The sequence below is a fragment of the Pelophylax lessonae genome, assembly GCF_965119305.1.
Source record: "Pelophylax lessonae genome assembly, chromosome: 13".
NCBI classification, from domain to species: domain Eukaryota; kingdom Metazoa; phylum Chordata; class Amphibia; order Anura; family Ranidae; genus Pelophylax; species Pelophylax lessonae.
In genome coordinates this window covers 208280312-208304975 of record NC_138780.1, presented here as the reverse complement: position 1 = coordinate 208304975, position 24664 = coordinate 208280312, and the positions used below count along the sequence as shown (strand labels likewise).

Below are 24664 nucleotides of genomic sequence, written 5' to 3'. Positions count from 1 at the left end.
ATATTTTATTGTATCTTTTCATGTGACAACACTGAAGAAATGAGACTTTGCTACAATGTAAAGTAGTGAGTGTACAGCTTGTATAACAGTGTAAATTTACTGTCCCCTCAAAATAACTCAACACACAGCCATTAATGTCTAAACCGCTGGCAACAAAAGTCAGTACACCCCTAAGTGACAATGTCCAAATTGGGCCCAATTAGCCACTCCCTCCCCAGTGTCATGTGACTCGTTAGTGTTACAAGGTCTCAGGTGTGAATGGGGAGCAGGTGTGGTAAATTTGGTGTTATCGCTCTCACTCTCTCATACTGGTCACTGGAAGTTCAACATGGCACCTCATGGCAAAGAACTCTCTGAGGATCTGAAAAAAAGAATTGTTGCTCTACATAAAGATGGACTAGGTTATAAGAAGATTGCCAAGACCCTGAAACTGAGCTGCAGCACGGTGGCCAAGACCATACAGTGGTGTAACAGGACAGGTTCCACTCAGAACAGGCCTCACCATGGTCCAAAGAAGTTGAGTGCCGTGCTCAGCGTCATATCCAGAGGTTGTCTTTGGGAAATAGACGTATGAGTGCTGCCAGCATTGCTGCAGAGGTTGAAGGGGTGGGGGAGGGGTCAGCCTGTCAGTGCTCAGACCATACGCCGCACATTGCATCAAATTGGTCTGCATGGCTGTCGTCCCAGAAGGAAGCCTCTTCTAAAGATGATGGACAAGAAAGCCGCAAACAGTTTGCTGAAGACAAGCAGACTAAGGACATGGATTACTGGAACCATCTCCTGTGCTCTGATGAGACCAAGATAAACTTATTTGGTGTCAGATGGTGTCAGGCGTGTGTGGGGGCAACCAGGTGAGGAGTACAAAGACAAGTGTGTCTTCCTACAGTCATCCATGGTGGTGGGAGTGTCATGGTCTGGGGCTGCATGAGTGCTGCCGGCACTGGGGAGCTACAGATCATTGAGGGAACCATGAATGCCAACATGTACTGTGACATACTGAAGCAGAGCATGATCCCCTCCCTTCAGAGACTGGGCCGCAGGGCAGTATTCCAACATAACGACCCCAAACACCTCCAAGATGACCACTGCCTTACTAAAGAAGCTGAGGGTAAAGGTGATGGACTGGCCAAGCGTCTCCAGACCTAAACCCTATTGAGCATCTGTGGGGCATCCTCAAATGGAAGGTGGAGGAGCGCAAGGTCTCTAACATCCACCAGCTCTGTGATGTCATCATGGAGGAGGGGAAGAGGACTCCAGTGACAACCTGTGAAGCTCTGGTGAACTCCATGCCCAAGAGGGTTAAGGCAGTGCTGGAAAATAATGGCGGCCACACAAAATATTGACACTTTGCGCCCAATTTGGACATTGTCACTTAGGGGTGTACTGACTTTTGTTGCCAGCGGTTTAGACATTAATGGCTGTGTGTTGAGTTATTTTGAGGGGACAGTAAATTTACACTGTTATACAAGCTGTACACTCACTACTTTACATTGTAGCAAAGTCTCATTTCTTCAGTGTTGTCACATGTGAGGGGTGTGCTTACTTTTGTCAGATACTGTGTGTGAATCTCTATCTCTGTAAAAGCTGCAACTACAACGTTTAGATATTGATTAGAAATGTGTTGCGCTAATAAATATAAGAAACGTGCGCGGCACTCAATCAATAGCGAATCAAAACAATATTCAAAAGTCCCATGAAGGTGAAGAAGTGGAAAATCCGCCTCCCCCATAGGGGTAAGGTACAATGTCACCAGATAGCCGGGACCCCCCGTTACATTGAACATGCTATGGGGTATTCCCCAGTTGTTCCAGCAGGAATGGCGGAGGAAGCAGTGATGTCATCTCCCAGCACTATCCTCTATGAATAGAATAAAACACTGATGGTGGAAAACCTTAAGACCCCGTTCACATACAAGCGATACCGGCCGGCACGGACTTCATAACATTGAAGTCTATGGCGGTCGCCCCAAAGAAGCTCCGGACCCTTTTTCTAAGTCGGAGCAACTTGTGTCGCTCCTATTAGAACGGGTCCGCAGCTTCCCTATGGGAGGCGACCTGTCAGGCGACCAGGTCGCCTTAGTGTGAACGGGGACTAAAACTAAAAAGATACATTGTACAAATAGAGTGCACACAAACCGATCCGGGCCGGTAAAAAGGCGTCCGCCTCTGACATAAACATGTAACTCTTCCATACGCGTTTCGTCATGACAAAACTTCTTCCTGGGCCACAAATATAAATACTGTGTATATATATATTATAAATCAGAAATGTGTAATAATCAGCGCAAACCACATAAATGAATATTCCAATAAAATGATATACAAACAATCAGTGCTAAACACAAAACAGCAGTGAATACCAGTAGATAAATCAATATCGCTGCACCAGGTGAAAAAATCAATCGGGGTGATTAACTAAATAAGTATGCAAGAAAATATAATTTATGTCTAAACAAAATTAAATTCCAATGCAAATACCAAGTGCAAAATATGGTGCAAAAATCAAAAAGTCCGAGTGCTTGTGACAAAGCGATTAGAAGGAAAGTCCCAAACTCCATCCTAAATAAATGTGAAGAATGAAATCTGCTGTCGGAGGGTCAGTGGAAGGAGAGGATTACCGGCTGCTGATCCATTGTTATTATCCCTGTGTGACTCCTTGGAGTCCATCCCTAAGGTGAGCGGAGAATCTTCCACCAATCACTGGGAGCCCCTGATTGGAGGGTGAAGCTCGGCTTGCACTATAATTTGGATCACGGATGAAGATATTTTGATTTGATTCTTCAGATTTATTTATCTAAGATTGAATTCTGCTATCTTCCGGGTCCCTCGCAGGGCAGCTGCATTGTGAACACAGGAGGTCACAGCTGCATTGTGAACACAGGAGGTCACAGCTGCATTGTGAACACAGGAGGTCACTTGCTCGGCACAGGGATTTTATTCTATAATTGCAATGTGTTCTCTGATTGGATGAGGTGGGGCAGTGATGTCAAAATCTCCACCTCATCCAATCAGAGAACTCTTTACATTCTTTGGTGGTAGTGCAGAGTGAGTGACCTCCTGTGCTCACAATACAGAGGGCAGCTGCTTGGCACAGGACCTGGAAGATAGCAGAATCTGGAGTAGTAGCGGTGCCTAATACAGATATTTCCAGCTTCCTGGGACTGGGGGCCCCTCTGGGACTGGGGGCCGCTCTGGGACTGGGGGCCGCTCTGGGACTGGGGGCCGCTCTGGGACACACAGTTGGTCCCAGCGGGTCTAATAGAAGTCGTCTGTAGAAATTCCCCATAGCACGGTGGAGAGGAGGGGGGGGGGGGCCAGGTGTGTAGCACAGTGGAGGGGGGGGGGCCGGGTGTGTAGCACAGTGGAGAGGGGGGGACCGGTTGTGTAGCACAGTGGAGAGAAGGGGGAGGGGGCCAGGTGTGTAGCACAGTGGAGAGGAGGGGGGGGGGCCGGGTGTGTAGCACAGTGGAGAGGAGGGGGGGGGCCGGGTGTGTAGCACAGTGGAGAGGAGGGGGGGGGGGCCGGGTGTGTAGCACAGTGGAGAGGAGGGGGGGGGGCCGGGTGTGTAGCACAGTGGAGAGGAGGGGGGGGCCGGGTGTGTAGCACAGTGGAGAGGAGGGGGGGGCCGGGTGTGTAGCACAGTGGAGAGGAGGGGGGGGCCGGGTGTGTAGCACAGTGGAGAGGAGGGGGGGGCAGGGTGTGTAGCACAGTGGAGAGGAGGGGGGGGGCCGGGTGTGTAGCACAGTGGAGAGGAGGGGGGGGGGCCGGGTGTGTAGCACAGTGGAGAGGAGGGGGGGCCGGGTGTGTAGCACAGTGGAGAGGAGGGGGGGCCGGGTGTGTAGCACAGTGGAGAGGGGGGGCTGGGTGTGTAGCACAGTGGAGAGGGGGGGGGGCCGGGTGTGTAGCACAGTGGAGAGGAGGGGGGGGGCCGGGTGTGTAGCACAGTGGAGAGGAGGGGGGGGGGGCCGGGTGTGTAGCACAGTGGAGAGGAGGGGGGGCCGGGTGTGTAGCACAGTGGAGAGGAGGGGGGGGGCCGGGTGTGTAGCACAATGGAGAGGAGGGGGGGGCAGGGTGTGTAGCACAGTGGAGAGGAGGGGGGGGGGGCCGGGTGTGTAGCACAGTGGAGAGGAGGGGGGGGCCGGGTGTGTAGCACAGTGGAGAGGAGGGGGGGGGGGCCGGGTGTGTAGCACAGTGGAGAGGGGGGGGCCGGGTGTGTAGCACAGTGGAGAGGGGGGGCTGGGTGTGTAGCACAGTGGAGAGGAGGGGGGGGCCGGGTGTGTAGCACAGTGGAGAGGAGGGGGGGGCCGGGTGTGTAGCACAGTGGAGAGGAGGGGGGGGCCGGGTGTGTAGCACAGTGGAGAGGAGGGGGGGGCAGGGTGTGTAGCACAGTGGAGAGGAGGGGGGGGGCCGGGTGTGTAGCACAGTGGAGAGGAGGGGGGGGGGGCCGGGTGTGTAGCACAGTGGAGAGGAGGGGGGGGGGGGCGGGTGTGTAGCACAGTGGAGAGGAGGGGGGGGCCGGGTGTGTAGCACAGTGGAGAGGAGGGGGGGGGGCCGGGTGTGTAGCACAGTGGAGAGGAGGGGGGGGCCGGGTGTGTAGCACAGTGGAGAGGAGGGGGGGGGGCCGGGTGTGTAGCACAGTGGAGAGGAGGGGGGGGGCCGGGTGTGTAGCACAGTGGAGAGGAGGGGGGGGCCGGGTGTGTAGCACAGTGGAGAGGAGGGGGGGGGCCGGGTGTGTAGCACAGTGGAGAGGAGGGGGGGGGGGCCGGGTGTGTAGCACAGTGGAGAGGAGGGGGGGCCGGGTGTGTAGCACAGTGGAGAGGAGGGGGGGGCCGGGTGTGTAGCACAGTGGAGAGGAGGGGGGGGCCGGGTGTGTAGCACAGTGGAGAGGAGGGGGGGGCCGGGTGTGTAGCACAGTGGAGAGGAGGGGGGGGGGCCGGGTGTGTAGCACAGTGGAGAGGGGGGGGCCGGGTGTGTAGCACAGTGGAGAGGGGGGGGCCGGGTGTGTAGCACAGTGGAGAGGGGGGGCTGGGTGTGTAGCACAGTGGAGAGGAGGGGGGGGCCGGGTGTGTAGCACAGTGGAGAGGAGGGGGGGGCCGGGTGTGTAGCACAGTGGAGAGGAGGGGGGGGCCGGGTGTGTAGCACAGTGGAGAGGAGGGGGGGGCAGGGTGTGTAGCACAGTGGAGAGGAGGGGGGGGGCCGGGTGTGTAGCACAGTGGAGAGGAGGGGGGGGGGCCGGGTGTGTAGCACAGTGGAGAGGAGGGGGGGGGGGCCGGGTGTGTAGCACAGTGGAGAGGAGGGGGGGGCCGGGTGTGTAGCACAGTGGAGAGGAGGGGGGGGGCCGGGTGTGTAGCACAGTGGAGAGGAGGGGGGGGCCGGGTGTGTAGCACAGTGGAGAGGAGGGGGGGGGGCCGGGTGTGTAGCACAGTGGAGAGGAGGGGGGGGGCCGGGTGTGTAGCACAGTGGAGAGGAGGGGGGGGCCGGGTGTGTAGCACAGTGGAGAGGAGGGGGGGGCCCGGGTGTGTAGCACAGTGGAGAGGAGGGGGGGGCAGGGTGTGTAGCACAGTGGAGAGGAGGGGGGGGGGCCGGGTGTGTAGCACAGTGGAGAGGAGGGGGGGGGGGGCCGGGTGTGTAGCACAGTGGAGAGGAGGGGGGGGGGGCCGGGTGTGTAGCACAGTGGAGAGGATGGGGGGGGGACCCAGGTTTGTAACACAGTGGAGTGGAGACAGTTTTTATATATGTGGTCCTCTTATGAGCATGCATGGATCGCCCCCATTGTGTTCCCTGGAGGAGGAGCAGAGGCTGGTTGATTTGGGACAGCTAAGCCTTGTTTTGCAGCTTTCTATATTAGTCCCTGTCCTAAAAGAAGCCCCCTTTACCCCCCCGCCCCCCCCCTCCCCCTCCCTCCTGGTTCTCTCTGATACTTCATGAACTCCAGGCAGCTCAATACATAATATGGGAGCTGATTTCCTGGACTAAGGATTTGTATTTCTGCCCATCGTGTCTTAAGATTTACACAGCTTTGACTCAGCACCGCCCCGAATAGCTGGGGAGGGGACAGGATTACTCTGCAGTTTCACTTTCCCCTTCGACTTCTCCTTCTTATTCCCGGCCTGTGATTGGACAGTGAAGGAGCAGCAGAAGACTGATGAGCTCATCCTTTCTCTCCTCCTGTCAGCCTGATGTCTGTCTTACATCACAACTGATCTGATATGCTGCTTCTTTGTAAACCTGCGACTGTAGTACACCTCAGGTGTAATAGCGCCCCCAGGCAGGGAGGACAGGTACTACAGAGGGGACCCCAACAAACTTCCCCTAATGAGGACCTTCTTTGGTTGGCTTAGTTCTCGATGTTTAGGACTCAGTTGGTGTTTTGCAAAAAACTGTGCAAAGTTTGTTCTGTAACCCTCACCGACCAATCAGAAATGTCCTTCAGCAGATGAGATTTCACTGATTACCAATTTGTTACTTTACCATCATTCTTACATGAGAGCGGTTACCTCCGCCCACAGGGTGGAGCTTCAGCTTCCCACCTCATCCTCAGGGGTTCAGGATTGCAGTATGTGAATGGGTACATCCGCCCCCCCCCCCCCCCCCACCGCCAATATACTCTATTACCTGCCCCCCCACCCCACCCCCCAATACACTTCACCACCCAAGCATGTGAGCTCCATCCATCTGCCCGCCATCTTTAGTATTGGCACAACCCTTGTCTGGTGTTTCAGGTGGTGCCCCTTTGTCTCGGATTTATTGCATTGTGTGAATTAATTTTGTCCGACTTTCTATAAAAATCCATGAAATCCGAAATTTCCGCTCTTGTTGTTTGCTGACAAATCTTTTTTATTTTGATTTTTAGGAACCTCCAAAAGCTGGAAAAAGCGTCAAAACCGGAAAAGAAGGGCAAGAAAATCCTGAACATGAGGTGAGCGGAGTCTCTCCTATGGGGGACATTCAGGGACTATTCCATGGTTGTGATGGTTCTGTGGTTGGATTGGCTCCGTTTGATGCCAGCTTGGACCTTTAGAACTCTGTATATTCCATACCTGACCGATGGCCCCCAGAATTCACACTGGATTCCGGGTCCCGTACCGAGTGACCGGCCTTGTACCTTGTGAAGTCAGTCGGCCGCTCTGCATGAGAACCATTCAGAGAATGCTTTTCAGTGAGAAGTCCAATCCCAATCCAGCACTGTGCCTGGGACAGTGGCTCAGACCATTGGCTCCTGAACTTCCATGCACTCCCTACTTTTGCACCCTTCCCTCCACCATGTTTCTCTGGGTCCACGTTCCCATCTGCAGACCCTGGACCACTGATTTGAAGGGAGGGAGACCAGTGAACATCCACTCATTGATCTCCCCTTCTACCAAGAACCTGGAAGTGACATATTGTATCTCTTCCAGGTTCAGCTGTCACTTTCCCTGGGTGCCACAGCCAGCAAAGAGGCTAATAGGGTGAGATCTGTGCTCTATTAGCTTCAATAGAGGCCGGGTGAGACCTCAGGGTTTCATTAAAGTGAACAGACATGTCTGGGGTGCCTGCGTACGAACATCTTCCTCTCTACAGAGCATCCGGAAAGTATTCACAGAGCTTCACTTTTTCCACTTTTTATGTTACAGCCTTATTCCAACATGGATTCAATTCATTATTTTCCTCAAAATTCTACAAACCCCTCCCCCATAATGACAACGTGAGAGAAGTTTGTTTGAAATCTTTGCAAATTTATTAAAAATAAAAAGAAAATCCCATGTACATAAGTATTCACCCCCTTTGCCATGTACATAAGTATTCTCCCCCTTTGCTCAATACTTTGGTGAAGCTCCTTTGGCACCAATTCCAGCCTCCAGTATTTCTGAGTATGATGCTACAAGCTTGGCACTCCTATTTTTGGGCAGTTTCTCCCATTCTTCTTTGCAGGACCTCTCAGGCTCCATCAGGTTGGATGGGGGAGGGTCGGTGCACAGCCATTTTCAGATCTCTCCAGAGATGTCCAATGGGGTTCAAGTCTGGACTCTGGCTGGGCCACTCAAGGACATTTACAGAGTTGTCCCGTAGCCAATCCTTTGTTATCTTGGCTGAGTGCTTAGGGTCGTTGTCCTGTTGGAAGATGAATCTTCGCCCTAGTCTGAGGTCCAGAGCGCTCTGGAGAAGGTTTTCATCAAGGATGTCTCTGTACATTGCTGCATTCATCTTTCCCTCCATCCTGACTAGTCTCCCAGTTCCTGCTGCTGAAAAACATCCCACCATGATGCTGCCACCACCATGCTTCACAGTAGGGATGGTATTGGCCAGGTGATGGGCGGTGCCTGGTTTCCTCCAGACATGACGCTTGCCATTCAGGCCAAAGAGTTCAATCTTTGTTTCATCAGAGCAGAGAATTTTGTTTCTCATGGTCTGAGAGTCCTTCAGGTGCCTTTTGGTAAACTCCAGGCGGGCTGTCATGTGACTTTTACTGAGGAGTGGCTTCCGTCTGGCCACACCCATACAGGCCTGATTGGTGGAGTGCTGCAGAGATGGTTGTTCTTCTGGAAGGTTCTCCTCTCTCCATAGAGAAACGCTGGAGCTCTGTCAGAGTGACCATCGGGTTCTTGGTCACCTCCCTGACTAAGGTCCCCCTCCCCCGATCGCTCAGTTTGGCCGGGCGGCCCGCTCTAGGAAGAGTCTTGGTGGTTCCAAACTTCTTCCATTTACAGATGATGGAGGCCACTGTGCTCATTGGGACCTTCAATGCTGCAGAAATGTTTCTGTACCCTTCCCCCGATCTGTGCCTCCATACAATCCTGTCTCCGAGGTCTACAGACAATTCCTTGGACTTCATGGCTTGGTTTGTGCTCTTGCTATGAGGACACTTGGCAGGGGGTGTAGAGCCAGGAGCGCCAGCTTGGGACACCATTAAAGGAGGATCGGGGGCCACTCTACAAAAACATCACCAAGCCGGTAAGAATATCCTGGTTATTGTGTTAAATTTAAAAAAAAAAACAAAAAACGCTTTTGCACTTGCTTTACGCTACGTTCACTTCTTGGCGTTGCTTTTTTCAGGCGTTTTTAGGTTGATAAGTGACCAATGAAAAAAAATAAAAACGCCTGTAATCTGCCCAAAAAGAAGCTTGTGTACTTTTTTGAGCGTTGGGCGTTTTGCTTAAAACGTCAGGGATGTGAAATGAATAGGATTTGTCTTGTTGGGCATTTTCTGATCCTAGAGCAGAAAAACGCCCCAAAATGCCGACATGTGAACTTGGCCTCAAAGTCTTGTTTTTTTTTTTTTGGTTTAAAAAAAACAAACCTGTTCTACTTTCCTCTTTATGCGGTTGGTTTTGCACAGAGTGACCCGGATCCTCCTCTTCACGGGTCCCTCACCGGTGCTCCTGGCCCCTCCCTCCTATCGAGTGCCCCCACAGCACACAGCTTTCTCTGGGGCACCCGAGCCAAGCCGCTGCCCTGTGTGTCCATTCAGACACGGAGCTGTGGCTAGGCCTCACCCCCCCCTCTCTCTCTCTCATCATTGGCTCACTGGCCTGCTGCTGATCTCAGCCAATCTGGAGGGAAAGTCCCAGTCAGCCGAGTGTCTCTTGCAACATTGCTGGTTCAAGAGGGGGCTCAGGTAAGTATTAGCAGTGGCTGCTGCACAGAGAAAGTTTTATCTTAATGCAAAGAATGAATCCTCTGCCTTTACAACTCCTTAAGGCTCCATTTCCACTGCCACGGCTATGAAGTCGTGCGACTTCGTAGTGAAAGTTGCTTGCGGCATTCAGTGCAACTTGTCCCTCATTATAGAGGGAATTCTCACTGAAGACGGCTCAAAAGTAGTGCACAAACTACTTTTGAAGTCGCCGCAACTGAAGTCGCGGCAGTGAAAACGGGCCAGATAGAAACAAATGGCTTTTGACTTGCTGTGCGACTTGACATGTGTTTTTTTTTTTTTTTTTTCCTCAGCCAGCAAGCTGAATGGAAAAGTTCCTCCATCCATTCAATCAAGGTGGATGATGGAATCTCTCCGTGCCAGAATTCTCTGCATGTTGCTGACTCTTAGCCTTCCATAGACCTCCTCCTATGTCTCATTATGGCTTTTATTTTCCTGCAGGTGTCCAACAAGAAGGCGAATAACACTCCCCCACCAGCTCAGGTATCGAAGATTAAGGTGCCCACCCCACAGACGGTGGTGAAGAAGGAGAAGCGTCAGAGTTCCTCCAGATACAACATCAGCAATAACCGGGAACTGCAGAAGCTGCCGGCTCTCAAAGGTAGATCTGCATTTATTATTCATGAGTTGTAAAGGGCATCTCCATATAGGAGGATGGAACGCGGCTCAGTGTGTGGAATCCACAGAAAACGCGATATACACCCCCGATATACACCCCCGATATACACCCCCGATATACACCCCCGATATACACCCCCGATATACACCCCCGATATATATACACCCCCGATATATATACACCCCCGATATATACACCCCCGATATACACACTATATATACACCCAATATAATCCCCAATGTATACAAAATATATACACAATATAATTTCCACTGTATACACAATATATACACCCAATATATATCCCCAATATATACACCCCCGATATACACCCCCAATATACACCCCAATATACACCCCTATATATACACCCCAATATATACACCCAATATAATCCCCAATGTATACAAAATATATACACAATATAATTTCCACTGTATACACAATATATACACCCAATATATACACCCCCGATATATATACACCCCCGATATATATACACCCCCGATATATATACACCCCCGATATATATATACACCCCCGATATATATATACACCCCCGATATATATACACCCCCGATATATATACACCCCCGATATATATACACCCCCGATATATATACACCCCCGATATACACACTATATATACACCCAATATAATCCCCAATGTATACAAAATATATACACAATATAATTTCCACTGTATACACAATATATACACCCAATATATATCCCCAATATATACACCCCCAATATACACCCCTATATATACACCCCAATATATACACCCAATATAATCCCCAATGTATACAAAATATATACACAATATAATTTCCAATGTATACACAATATATACACCCAATATATACACAATATATACACCCAATATATATATACACAATATAATCCACAATCGCTCATCCAATTCCTGAAAGAATGGTGCAGAAATGTAGACTTCCATTGAATCAGTCGCTCTCTCCTCTCCAGTTTAGGCCTATAGATCAGATGGGTCAAAATTGGTCTTCCCCTTTGACCACTTACCAACCAGCCGCCGTGTATATATTGCGGCAAAGTGGCGCGATTGCGTTTAATGACGTACCTGTACATAGTTTTGTTCAAAAGCCACTAAACGGCATCGTCACTCTGCTGGGGGTGCAATCACACCGTGATTGGCTTGCGGGGATGTCAATCAACAGGTCTGGTGGACCCGATGTCTGCTGGCCACCCGCCATCATCCATGGGAGAGGCAGAGCGGCGGTCTTCCTATGTAAGCAAGACAGATCACCGTACTACAAGGGGACAAGGTGGAGATCTTCTGTCTCCCCCCCCCGAATCAGTGCAACAACCCCCCCCCCCCCAGAATTGTTGCTCTTTTTTTGTTTATAGCACAAAAAATAAAAATCGCACAGGAGATCAAATACCACCAAAAGAAATCTCTATTTGTGGGGAAAAAAGGGACATAAATTGTATTTGGATACAGCGTCGCACGACCGTGCAATTGTTAAAGTTAAAGTAACGCAGTGCAATGTAGTTTGTGTGTTTGCTGCGTTTTGTGTTTTTCTAATCTGCTCAACAACAAATTGGCCCCAAAAAAAGCATAAAAAAATGAATAACTTGAAAAATGTATCAAAAACGCATCGCAAAAAGTCCTGCAGAAAGAGATCAAAAGCAAACTGCATGGGTGGGAAATCGGTCTAAAGGGATTGCAGGAGGTTGGTAACTTCCTTCTTGCCCAACTTCCTGCTGCAATGTACTGATGTCACCAGCTCCGCCCTATACGGTTCGTCATGATCACATGACTTCAGGGTATACTGAAGAAGCTATGTGACCACCTATTCATCCTATGCTGGCGAACACAGCCCTTCATATGGATGTATGCTTTAGTACACCCGTGTGAGCAAACAATTACTAGATCCCTCTGTAGACGGCGCTCTCCTCTTCCCTCCAATGTCTCTGTTGTGGGCGGGCCCTTGACTTCCTCACTTACAATGCAGGACTGTTGGTCTACTGTCAGATGGAGCAACAAAGAGAGAAATTTGGGGACCAGTCACACTGACATAAGGAACCAGCAGAAGTGAGGGATGATGGGTAAAACTGCTTTTGAATGATATTCTATCAGGGATCCTCAAACTACGTCCCTCCAGCTGTTGGGGAACTTCACGTCCCATGAGGCATTGTAAAACTCTGACATTCACAGACATGATGGGAATTGTAGTTCCTGAACAACTGGAGGGCCGTAGTTTGGAGACCCCTGCTCGAACAAGCATTTAACCCTTGCAGTGCAGGGGAGCCCCACTGCAAGGGGGATTTTGTAGTTTTCCCCGGAGTCCAGCTTTAACTTCTCCCACTATCACCCCTGTGTCCTGTCCTGGCCGGAGAAACCCCGACATCCAGCAGAGGACACGCTAAGAAGTGCCAGATAGCGCTAGCGCCCTTCGGTGTGGAATGAACACAGATTTGACTCCACAGTCCCTGTACTTCTCACACGGTGTTTGATGGTCGCTCCAATGATGGGAAGTAACGATGTGACCCCCGGGGGGGGTTAAATGAGCAAGTTGAGAGCAATGCCCACCTCTATGAACAGCGACCCTGCACGTGGCTCAGCACTCTGCCGTTACAATGCATGCTGGGAGTGTTAGTCATAATGAGTGGGTGGTGACTGCAATTTGCTCGCTTCTTCTCTGCTGCTGATTTCTATAAATCAGGAATCCCGAGAGACAATGTTTTGACAGTAATGCCGGTAATTGGAATGATAATTCAGAAGTTCCTCTTCAGTTCTATAGAATTTTTGCTGTTTGTACTGCGAGCTCTACAGCTGACCTCCGGCCTCAACTTCCTTCCCCCTGATAGGTTGTCCTGATCCCGGGACACACTCCTCGTCTGTTGTCCTGATCCCGGCATGCACTCCTCGTCTGTTGTCCTGATCCCGGGACACACTCCTCGTCTGTTGTCCTGATCCCGGCATGCACTCCTCGTCTGTTGTCCTGATCCCGGTACACACTCCTCATCTGTTGTCCTGATCCCGGTACACACTCCTCGTCTGTTGTCCTGATCCTGGTACACACTCCTCGTCTGTTGTCCTGATCCCGGTACACACTCCTCGTCTGTTGTCCTGATCCTGGTACACACTCCTCATCTGTTGTCCTGATCCCGGTACACACTCCTCGTCTGTTGTCCTGATCCTGGTACACACTCCTCGTCTGTTGTCCTGATCCCGGTACGCACTCCTCGTCTGTTGTCCTGATCCCGGTACGCACTCCTCGTCTGTTGTCCTAATCCCGGTACACACTTCTCGTCTGTTGTCCTGATCCCGGTACGCACTCCTCGTCTGTTGTCCTGATCCCGGTACGCACTCCTCGTCTGTTGTCCTGATCCCGGTACACACTTCTCGTCTGTTGTCCTGATCCCGGTACGCACTCCTCGTCTGTTGTCCTGATCCCGGTACGCACTCCTCGTCTGTTGTCCTGATCCCGGTACACACTCCTCGTCTGTTGTCCTAATCCCGGTACACACTCCTCGTCTGTTGTCCTGATCCCGGTACGCACTCCTCATCTGTTGTCCTGATCCCGGTACGCACTCCTCGTCTGTTGTCCTGATCCCGGTACACACTCCTCGTCTGTTGTCCTGATCCCGGTACACACTCCTCGTCTGTTGTCCTGATCCCGGTACACACTCCTCGTCTGTTGTCCTGATCCCGGTACACACTCCTCGTCTGTTGTCCTGATCCCGGTACACACTCCATCTGTTGTCCTGAGCTCGGTACACACCATCTGTTGTCCTGATCCCAGTACGCACTCATCTGTTGTCCTGATCCCGGTACACACTCCTCGTCTGTTGTCCTGATCCCAGTACGCACTCATCTGTTGTCCTGATCCCGGTACACACTCCTCGTCTGTTGTCCTGATCCCGGTACGCACAGCGAATGAGATCCTTGCATTCACTTCACAATTTATTTTTTATTTTCTTTCGTTTAACCCGCTGGCTGAATGAAAACCTCTGTGTGTACGCAGCTTATAGCAGAACTAAACTTACCTGGGCTTCAGCGATGCGACTTCCTGGAGCTCCCCGCCGGCTCCGTGCTCCCCTGTCAGTGTCTATGCAGCCACCAATCCCGCCCATCAAGGTGGACTAAAAATGGTTTTTACTTGTCCTATATGCAGCCCTCGACCTGAAAGTGTTTTGGTGAGATGACGAGGTGAGGCGGGGGGGGGGGGGGTGCTATGACGTAGTGCAGTGATGTCTTCTGCCCCCCCCTCCTCCTAAACAAAGGCATACGGAGAAGTGGCTGAGAGTCTCACTATGAGGTCATTGAATCCAAAAAGAGGAGTATTTGGAAAATGCAAAAGATATATATTTGGGTTGGTGGAAGGAAAGATTTATTGATACATTACACCTCAGCTTTGACTCTACTTGAGGACCTTTTTCAGCTCATAGAACGCTCATCTCTGAAATCTCAGAACGCCTAACAAGCAAAATCCCATTCATCTCAATGCCCCTGTTCACAGCTGAGCGTTTCGTCTTCTGAAGCTCAAAGTACCTGAGCTTCTTTTTGGCAGATTTCAGGCATTTTTGTTAGATGTCAATGCCCGCCTCCAAACACCTGGAAAACGCCTGGAAACAATCGGCTCAGGTGTGACTGGAGCCTGAATGTTCTTCCTATCTCTGATCTCGGTACTCGGAGTGCCGTCCCGGGGGTTATTTTCGGTATGAGGAGAGGAGCTAATCCTGGAAATGTTATCAGTCCTCGGCATTGTTCTCTGGGAGAGGAATGTCTCCTGGCTACAGAAGTCAAATCGCTGTTTCTGCAGCTTGTGGGGTCACCACCCCCCCCGGTCCTGAACCTTTATTACCTCCCCCCCATTCCTTCTGGAAGAGGACCGGTCATTGACATCTAGACTTCAATCACTACTTTCTGTTAGTGTTGGCCAATCACATTGTCTTGAGTATAAATGAACCCAGGGTCCCTCATGTGACCTTGGCGGGTCCCTCATGTGACCTTGGCTCAGGGATGGTCTAGGTCAGTCAATGGGCACCGAGGACATTGTGGCGTTTTCACATCATTAGAGACTGCAGCACCATAGCTTGTATGTTTTAGATATGTTCATCTACTTTATGAATAATTTTTTGTTGATTGACAATTTGCTTTTGGGTCTGTTCTTTAAATACAGGGAGTTCTGTACCATTTCTGTAATATATTTACCTTTTTAAATCCTTGTGAACTCAAATTTATTTTTTTATTTTTTTTATATAACAAACCGGTTCATATTTACCTGCTTTGTGCATTAGAATTGCACAGACCTTCCTCTTCTGGGGTCCCCTGATAGCGCTCCTGGCTCCTCCTCCTCATCTTGGTGTCCCCCCCCCCCCCCCCCATAGCAAGCAGCTTGCTTTGGGTGTACACCTGTGCGCTCACTGCTGAGCTGCGCTGCCTGCGTCCATAGACACAGCTCAGGTTGGCTCCTCCCCCTTGTTCAAAATGAATGATCTGGCTTAGTGCCGGTTCACACTAACGCGGCACGACTTCGGGGGCGACCTGTGAAGTCGCGTGCTATGCGACTTCAGCGTGACCTGCAGGGACTTCATATAATGAATGTCTATGCAAGTCGCTCTGATGTCGCCCCGAAGTAGTACAGGACCCTTTTTCTAAGTCGGAGCGACTTGTGTCACTCCTATTAGAACGGGTCCATTGCACAGAATGGACCGTGGCTTGTCAGGCTGATCACCTGACAAGTCGCAGTAGTGTGAATGGGCACTTAACTCTTGTTTGCTATGTTATACTTTCTGGGTCTGTAATTGTTTTGCACAGAGTAGCCCCGATCCTCCTCTTCTGGGGTCCCTGGCTGCTGCTCCTGGTCTCTCCCTCCTATCCAAGCGGCTTTCTATGAGGGCACCTAAACCAAGCTACAACTCTGTGTGTCCATTTAGACATGGAGCCGTGGTTCGGCCCTGCCCCCTCTCTCTCCTGATTGACTAACTGACTTTGACAGCAGTGGGAACCAATGGTGCCGCTGCTGTGAGCCAATCAGGACAAAGAGTAAATATATATAGATATAGATAGCAGGTCACCACTCCTTAGAAGAGGTGGCTGTTCGGTTTTTTTTTTTTTTTTTTCCTTTGGCCCCAATTCACATTTGCCAATGGGGCTCTTCAGTGATCACATGCAGGGGACCCAGCAGGGCTTCCTCGTGATTGAAAGCAATAGGAAATAGTTAATCGCTGTCTTATTGGGGGTGTGGAGGCTCATTCTGTGGGTAAGGGCTTATACTCGGGGGTAAGGTGGAGGTTCTTTATGGGGGGTAGAGGGTGGAGGCTTCTTATGGCGGGGAGCTCACTCTGTAGCTAAGGGCTTACTATTGGGGGTAGGGTGGAGGGTTCACTATAGGGGGTTGGGGGTGGGAGAGGGTGGAGGCTCCTTATTGGGCAGGGAAGCTCACTCTGTGGGTGAGGGCTTACTATGAGGGGTAGGGTGGAGGTTCCTTCTGGGGGGGTTGCAGATGCTCACTCTGTGGGTAAGGGCTTTCTATCGGGGGTAGGGTGGATATTTGTTATGGTGGGTTGCTGGGGTAGAGGCTCCTTGCGGGGGGAGGCTCACTTTGTAGGTAAGGGCTTACTATGGAGGGTAGGGTGGAGGTTCCTTCTGGTGGGTTGGGGGGAGGGAGGGTGGAGGGTCACTCTGTAGGTAAGGGCTTACTATGGGGGTGAGGTGGAGGTTCCCTTTGGTGGGTTGTTGGGGGGCCGGGAGGATGGAGGCTTACTCTGTGGGTAAGGGCTTACTATGGGGGTGAGGGTGGAGGTTCCTTCTGGTGGGTTGGGGGGAGGGAGGGTGGAGGGTCACTCTGTGGGTGTGGGGTTACTATGGAGGGTATTTATAACCAGACGTTTGATCTCGGCACATCCAGCCTGCCTGGTGTTGCTGGTACTTTGCCGGCAGAGGGGGGGTTATTTATAGCCTGAATCTGGGACAGGAGCAGAAGACGAATGTAAATGAGGACTCCGATCAGTGAGAGCTGTAAGGACTCCTTCACACCCGCCGCTACATTGCAGCACTGACACCGGTGTGTGGTGATGATTGGCTGAGCTCCGCCCAATGCTCTGTCTACACTTTTTATTTTTTTAAATGCGCCACCTTGCTGCAACTGGGGTTGTTTTTAGCAAGCGGCAACGTCTGCTGAGCATGGTGCGGGGGAGGGGGGTGCAATGTCTGCTGAGCATTTTGCGGGGGGTTGGGTGGGTGGGGGGGTCGCAATGTCTGCTGAGCATGTCGTGGGTGGAGGGGTCCAGTGTCTGCTGAGTGGGGGGGGGGGGGGGTGCGCAATGTCTGCTGAGCATTTTTTGGGGGGGGAGAATTTTGGTGCTTTAAATACTTTGAAGTGCAGAGGAGGGGACCCCCCATCCCCCAATAAAGAGGACCTGTCCCTCCCTGTTACTGTCCCTCCCTGTTACTGTCCCTCCCTGTTACTGTCCCTCCCTGTTACTGTCCCTCCCTGTTACTGTCCCTCCCTGTTACTGTCCCTCCCTGTTACTGTCCCTCCCTGTTACTGTCCCTCCCTACTACACACACTTCCCTTGTATCCTCTCCGCACACTTCCCTTGTATGCTCTCCGCACACTTCCCTTGTATCCCCTCCGCTCACTTCCCTTGTATCCTCTCCGCACACTTCCCTTGTATCCTCTCCGCACACTTCCCTTGTATCCTCTCCGCACACTTCCCTTGTATCCTAGCCACAACCTCTGCATTATGTACACCCCCCCCCCCCCCCCGCCATGTTATATCCCCAATAGGACCCAGGATTTGTGCTCCTCCACCCATTTATATCATCTGCTGACCACACACAGCAGCTTTGTGGAGTCAGTGGTGTCAGCCCTGCCCTTTGGAATTTTGCTAAACTGCTGAATACTTTCCACTCTCCTCATCTCTATACTACGGGCTCAGGGGGGCGCGCAGGGTGCCGGGCTCAGGGGGGCGCGCAGGTTGCCGGGCTCAGGGGGCGCGCAGTGTGCCGGGCTCAGGGGACCCGCAGGGTTCCGGGCTCAGGGGACGCGCAGGGTTCCGGGCGCACAGGGTTCCGGGCTCAGGGGGGGCGCGCAGTGTGCCGGGCTCAGGGGGGGCGCGCAGGGTGCCGGGCTCAGGGAGGCGCGCAGGGTGCCGTGCTCAGGGGTTTGCAGAGCTCAGGGATCGACTGTTTCACAGGTTGTTCACATATCCCTTCCACCCCTCCGCTGGGTGTGAGAGCCACATGAAGTGGCGTGGAGGGCCGGATTCCACCCGTGGGTCTTGTGTTTGACGTGTGGTGTAGGAAAACGCCCAGAAACGGAGATGTCCGGGGCCCCGGTCACATGAAGTGATGTCAGAGCATCGCAGGTTATTTTGTATTCTTTTTCTGCATTTTTGGAGCAGCGCCATTCATTTGAATGCGCAGCGTTCCACTCCAAAAAATGCCGCAAAGTGGCTCCTATGGAATACTCTTTTACTCCAAAAAAGAAATTTTTTATCTGTGTTTTGTTGCAACAAATCGCCGGTTTCTTTTGCGCACTTGGATGCCTTAAAACCATGACCGGGACATGTGCGTTCAGTGCGTTCCAGAATGGCGGGCAGAATATCCTCTGTGATGTTCAGCCATGAAATAAATCAAATCGCCTGAAAACGCACAAAGTATCCGCCATGTTTATCCATCCGTCCGTGTCTGCTGTCACAGCGCGCTTCATTGGTCTACAATGGTAAAGATCCGTCCTCCATGGAAATCCTCTGTTTAATGTCCTACTTGGGGGGGGGGGGGGGGGGGGGAGGTAAAAACCCTCAACACCCCCCCCACCCCCTAACTAATTGCTACATTATATTAAAAAAAAAAAAGCCATCTCAAGCTCTTTTAACTTGCCTGTTGCCATGGTTACAGGACACTCCGGGCTGAGTCTGCTTTTCTGTTTACTTCCTGGTTTGGGTCCTCCTTCAGGTGTCCACATCAGTGCCTGCCTGCCATGGACACTTCCTATTGGATGAGCTGTGTATGAGGTTCTGTCAGGATCCAGAAATGGATGACATCATAGGAGGTGTCGGCAAGGAAGCGGTGATCTCTGGGATGGGGGGGTCACTGCAGAGATCAGTCAGCAGTCCGTTCACCCAGAAACAGCGGCGGTGTGAGATCAGGAGGGGGTTCACAGGTGAGTACATTTCCCAAAAAATGCTGATTTTCTGGCTGCTGAGGGCAGAGCCTTAGATGTTCTGAGGAAAGGGGGGGGGGGGCACTATATTAAATCAGTTGAAACTTTATTGCCGGGACGGGTTCACACAAAATGTCAGTAAGATGCTGATTGGTCATTGCCAGCGAACTCTCTGTACAATTGGATGGAAGGATCCTTACTATGGAGGACCAACCAATCAACTGTGACTGCCGACACCCACCACTGATAATCATCATGGATACAAAATATCGCAAATTCATCCTCCCAACACTCCCCCCCCCCCCCCCCCCCCCATACTCATCCTCCCAACACCCCCCCCACACTCATCCTCCCAGCACCCCCCCCCACACACACTCATCCTCCCAACACCCCCCCCCCACACTCATCCTCCCACCCCCCCCCCACACACACTCATCCTCCCAACACCCCCCCCCCCACACTCCCCCCCCCCCCCCCCCCCCCCCCCCCCACACTCATCCTCCCAGCACCCCCCCCCACACTCATCCTCCCACCCCCCCCCCCCCCCCCCACACACACTCATCCTCCCAACACCCCCCCACACTCATCCTCCCAGCACCCCCCCCCACACTCATCCTCCCACCCCCCCCACACACTCATCCTCCCAACACCCCCCCCCCACACTCATCCTCCCACCCCCCCCCCCACACACACTCATCCTCCCAACACCCCCCCCCCCACACTCCCCCCCCCCCCCATACTCATCCTCCCAGCACCCCCCCCACCCTCATCCTCCCAGCACCCCCCCCCCACACTCATCCTCCCAGCACCCCCCCCCACACTCATCCTCCCACCCCCCCCCCCCCCCCCCCACACACACTCATCCTCCCAACACCCCCCCCACACTCATCCTCCCAGCACCCCCCCCCCACACTCATCCTCCCACCCCCCCCACACACTCATCCTCCCAACACCCCCCCCATACTCATCCTCCCAACAACCCCCCCCCCCACCCTCATCCTCCCAGCACCCCCCCCCCCCACTCATCCAGCCCAACACCCCCCCCCCCCACTCATCCTCCCAGAACCCCCCCCCCACTCATCCTCCCACCCACCCTCCCACACTCATCCTCCCAACACCCCCCCCCCCCACAATCATCCTCCCAACACCCCCCCCCCCCACAATCATCCTCCCAACACCCCCCCCCCCCCCCACAATCATCCTCCCAACACCCCCCCCCCCACAATCATCCTCCCAACACCCCCCCCCCACAATCATCCTCCCAACACCCCCCCCCCACAATCATCCTCCCAGCACCCCCCCCCCCAATCATCCTCCCAGCACCCCCCCCCCACACTCATCCTCCCAACACCCCCCCCCCCCCACACTCATCCTCCCAGCATCCCCCCCACACTCATCCTCCCAGCATCCCCCCCACACTCATCCTCCCAGCATCCCCCCACACTCATCCTCCCAACACTCCCCCCCCCCCCCCCCATCCTCCCAACACCCCCCCCCCCACACACTCATCCTCCCAACACCCCCCCCCCCCCCCCACAATCATCCTCCCAACACCCCCCCCCCACAATCATCCTCCCAGCACCCCCCCCCCACACTCATCCTCCCAACACCCCCCCCAATACTTATCCTCCCAACACCCCCCCCCCCCCCACACTCATCCTCCCAGCATCCCCCCCACACTCATCCTCCCAGCATCCCCCCCACACTCATCCTCCCAGCATCCCCCCACACTCATCCTCCCAACACTCCCCCCCCCCCCATCCTCCCAACACCCCCCCCCCACACACTCATCCTCCCAACACCCCCCCCCCCCCACACTCATCTTCCCAACTCCCCCCCCCCCCCCACCCTCTCTATATACACTATATTACCAAAAGTATTGGGACGCCTGCCTTTACACACACATGAACTTTAATGGCATCCCAGTCTTAGTCCGTAGGGTTCAATATTGAGTTGGCTCACCCTTTGCAGCTATAACAGCTTCAACTCTTCTGGGAAGGCTGTCCACAAGGTTTAGGAGTGTCTATGGGAATGTTTCACCATTCTTCCAGAAGCACATTTGTGAGGTCAGGCACTGATGTTGGATGAGAAGTCCTGGCTCACAGTCTCTGCTCTAATCGCAAAGATGTCTTTTTGGACCTTGCTTTGTGCACTGGTCCAAATCATTTGGTGGGGAGGGGGGATTATGGTGTGGGGGGAGGGGGGATTATGTTGTGAGGGGAGGGGGGATTATGGGGAGGGGGGATTATGGTGTGGGGGTGTTTTTCAGGGGTTGGGCTTGGCCCCTTAGTTCCAGTGAAGGGAACTCTTAAGGCATCAGTTTACCAAGACATTTTGGACAATTTCATGCTCCCAGCTTTGTGGGAGGAGTTTGGGGACGGTCCCTCCCTGTTCCAACATGACTGCACACCAGTGCACAAAGCAAGGTCCATAAAGACATGGATGAGCTGCTCCATGCATTGCACATGGTTGCAGTACGGCCCCATTCACTTTAATGTGCTGCTTTGATGGGACAGGAGAAGGGGTTCAATTCCAGTTGCAGAATTCACACTCATGGGGCGTGTACCCCCCCCCCCCCCCCGACCACTGCCTGTGCAGGGGGAGCAGTAAAAGTGCAGCTGCTGGTGGTAGGGAACCCTCATCCTGGTATTGGGGTTTGCAGTTGGCGGGAGCCGTTCCCTGATAGAAGATACGAGGTCGGCATTGTCTGTAAAGTGAAGGAAGAGGGCGGATCAGAATATAACCAGGAAAGTACATGCAGCCGGTGACTGATCGAACGCAGGAGATGCATTTCACTAATTTACTTCTGCTCTGTGGAGGGAAGAGAAACTGCAGTGAAGTGGCTGAACACCAGGGGGCAGTGTGTGCAAAACCACTTTCATAGGAAGCCAGAAATTTGCCTTTGCCAAGATCCCAGAAGTCTGTTTGTTGTCATTTTACCTTCACGTATTCTTCAGTAAATCTGACTGTAGATGTGATCAGTATAAAGACCATGCTGTGTATTCAGGAATACCCCAGTGAGGAGAAGGGGTTAAATGACCGGTTTCTGTAGATTGGGGTCAAAGAGAACGGATTAATCTGATTTCTGTAGATTGGGGTCATAGAAAACTGATCCTTCTAGCTTCTGTAGATTGGGGTCATAGAGAACGGATCCTTCTGGTTGCTGTAGTTTAGGGTCATAGAGAACGGATCCTTCTGGCTTCTGTAGATTGGGGTCGTAGAGAATGGACTCTTCTGGTTTCTGTAGATTGAGGTTGTAGAGAACGGAGTCTTTTGGTTTCTGTAGATTGGGGTCATAGAGAACGGAGTCTTTTGGTTTCTGTAGATTGGGGTTGTAGAGGATGAATTCCTGGTTTCTGTAAATTGGGGACATACAGAATGCACTCTTTTGATTTCTGTAGATTGGGGTCATAGAGAACGGACACTTGTAGATCCTGTAGATTAGGGTTATATAGTACTGATCCTTCTGGTTTCTGTAGATTGGGGTTGTAGAGGACGAATTCTTGGTTTCTGTAGATTGGGGTTGTAGAGAACGGAGTCTTTTGGTTTCTGTAGATTGGGGTTGTAGAGGACGAATTCTTGGTTTCTGTAGATTGGGGTCGTAGAGAACGGATTCTTGGTTTCTGTAGATTGGGGTCGTAGAGGACGAATTCTTCTGGTTTCTGTAGATTGGGGTCATAGAGGACGAATTCTTGGTTTCTGTAGATTGGGGCCATAGAGGAGGAATTCTTGGTTTCTGTAGATTGGGGCCATAGAGGACGGAGTCTTGGTTTCTGTAGATTGGGGTCATAGAGAACGGAGTCTTCTGGTTTCTGTAGATTGGGGTCATAGAGAACGGAGTCTTCTGGTTTCTGTAGATTGGGGTCATAGAGAACGGAGTCTTCTGGTTTCTGTAGATTGGGGTCGTAGAGAACGGATTCTTCTGGTTTCTGTAGATTGGGGTTGTAGAGGACGAATTCTTGGTTTCTGTAGATTGGGGTCGTAGAGAACGGATTCTTCTGGTTTCTGTAGATTGGGGTTGTAGAGAACGGATTCTTCTGGTTTCTGTAGATTGGGGTCGTAGAGGACGAATTCTTGGTTTCTGTAGATTGGGGTTGTAGAGAACGGAGTCCTTTGGTTTCTGTAGATTGGGGTTGTAGAGGACGAATTCTTGGTTTCTGTAGATTGGGGTCGTAGAGAACGGATTCTTCTGGTTTCTGTAGATTGGGGTTGTAGAGGAAGAATTCTTGGTTTCTGTAGATTGGGGTTGTAGAGGATGGAGTCTTTTAGTTTCTGTAGATTGGGGTTGTAGAGGACGAATTCTTGGTTTCTGTAGATTGGGGTCGTAGAGAACGGATTCTTGGTTTCTGTAGATTGGGGTCGTAGAGGACGAATTCTTCTGGTTTCTGTAGATTGGGGTCATAGAGGACGAATTCTTGGTTTCTGTAGATTGGGGCCATAGAGGAGGAATTCTTGGTTTCTGTAGATTGGGGCCATAGAGGACGGAGTCTTGGTTTCTGTAGATTGGGGTCATAGAGAACGGAGTCTTCTGGTTTCTGTAGATTGGGGTCATAGAGAACGGAGTCTTCTGGTTTCTGTAGATTGGGGTCATAGAGAACGGAGTCTTCTGGTTTCTGTAGATTGGGGTCGTAGAGAACGGATTCTTCTGGTTTCTGTAGATTGGGGTTGTAGAGGACGAATTCTTGGTTTCTGTAGATTGGGGTCGTAGAGAACGGATTCTTCTGGTTTCTGTAGATTGGGGTCGTAGAGGACGGAGTCCTTTGGTTTCTGTAGATTGGGGTTGTAGAGGAGGAATTCTTGGTTTCTGTAGATTGGGGTCGTAGAGAACGAATTCCTGGTTTCTGTAGATTGGGGTTGTAGAGAACGGAGTCTTCTGGTTTCTGTAGATTGCGGTTGTAGAGGACGAATTCTTGGTTTCTGTAGATTGGGGTCGTAGAGGACGGATTCTTCTGGTTTCTGTAGATTGGGGTCGTAGAGGACGGAGTCCTTTGGTTTCTGTAGATTGGGGTTGTAGAGGAGGAATTCTTGGTTTCTGTAGATTGGGGTCGTAGAGGACGGATTCTTCTGGTTTCTGTAGATTGGGGTCGTAGAGGACGGAGTCCTTTGGTTTCTGTAGATTGGGGTTGTAGAGGACAGACTCTTGGTTTCTGTAGATTGGGGTCGTAGAGAACGAATTCTTGGTTTCTGTAGATTGGTATTGTAGAGGACGAATTCTTCAGGTTGCACTGCTGTGATCCCTCACAGACCTGAGGAG

General features: G+C 52.0%; 1 protein-coding gene across 1 annotated transcript in view; it reads left to right on the top strand.

Annotated features, from left to right (window-relative positions):
* The window catches only part of PPP2R5C (protein phosphatase 2 regulatory subunit B'gamma), a 155984-nt gene that overhangs the window by 4819 nt on the left and 126501 nt on the right, over positions 1-24664 (top strand). Inside the window, exons 2-3 of the mRNA XM_082242710.1 lie at positions 6853-6918; positions 10075-10234. Coding sequence (XP_082098836.1) covers positions 6853-6918; positions 10075-10234 — 226 coding nt within the window. The remainder of the gene's footprint in view (positions 1-6852; positions 6919-10074; positions 10235-24664) is intronic.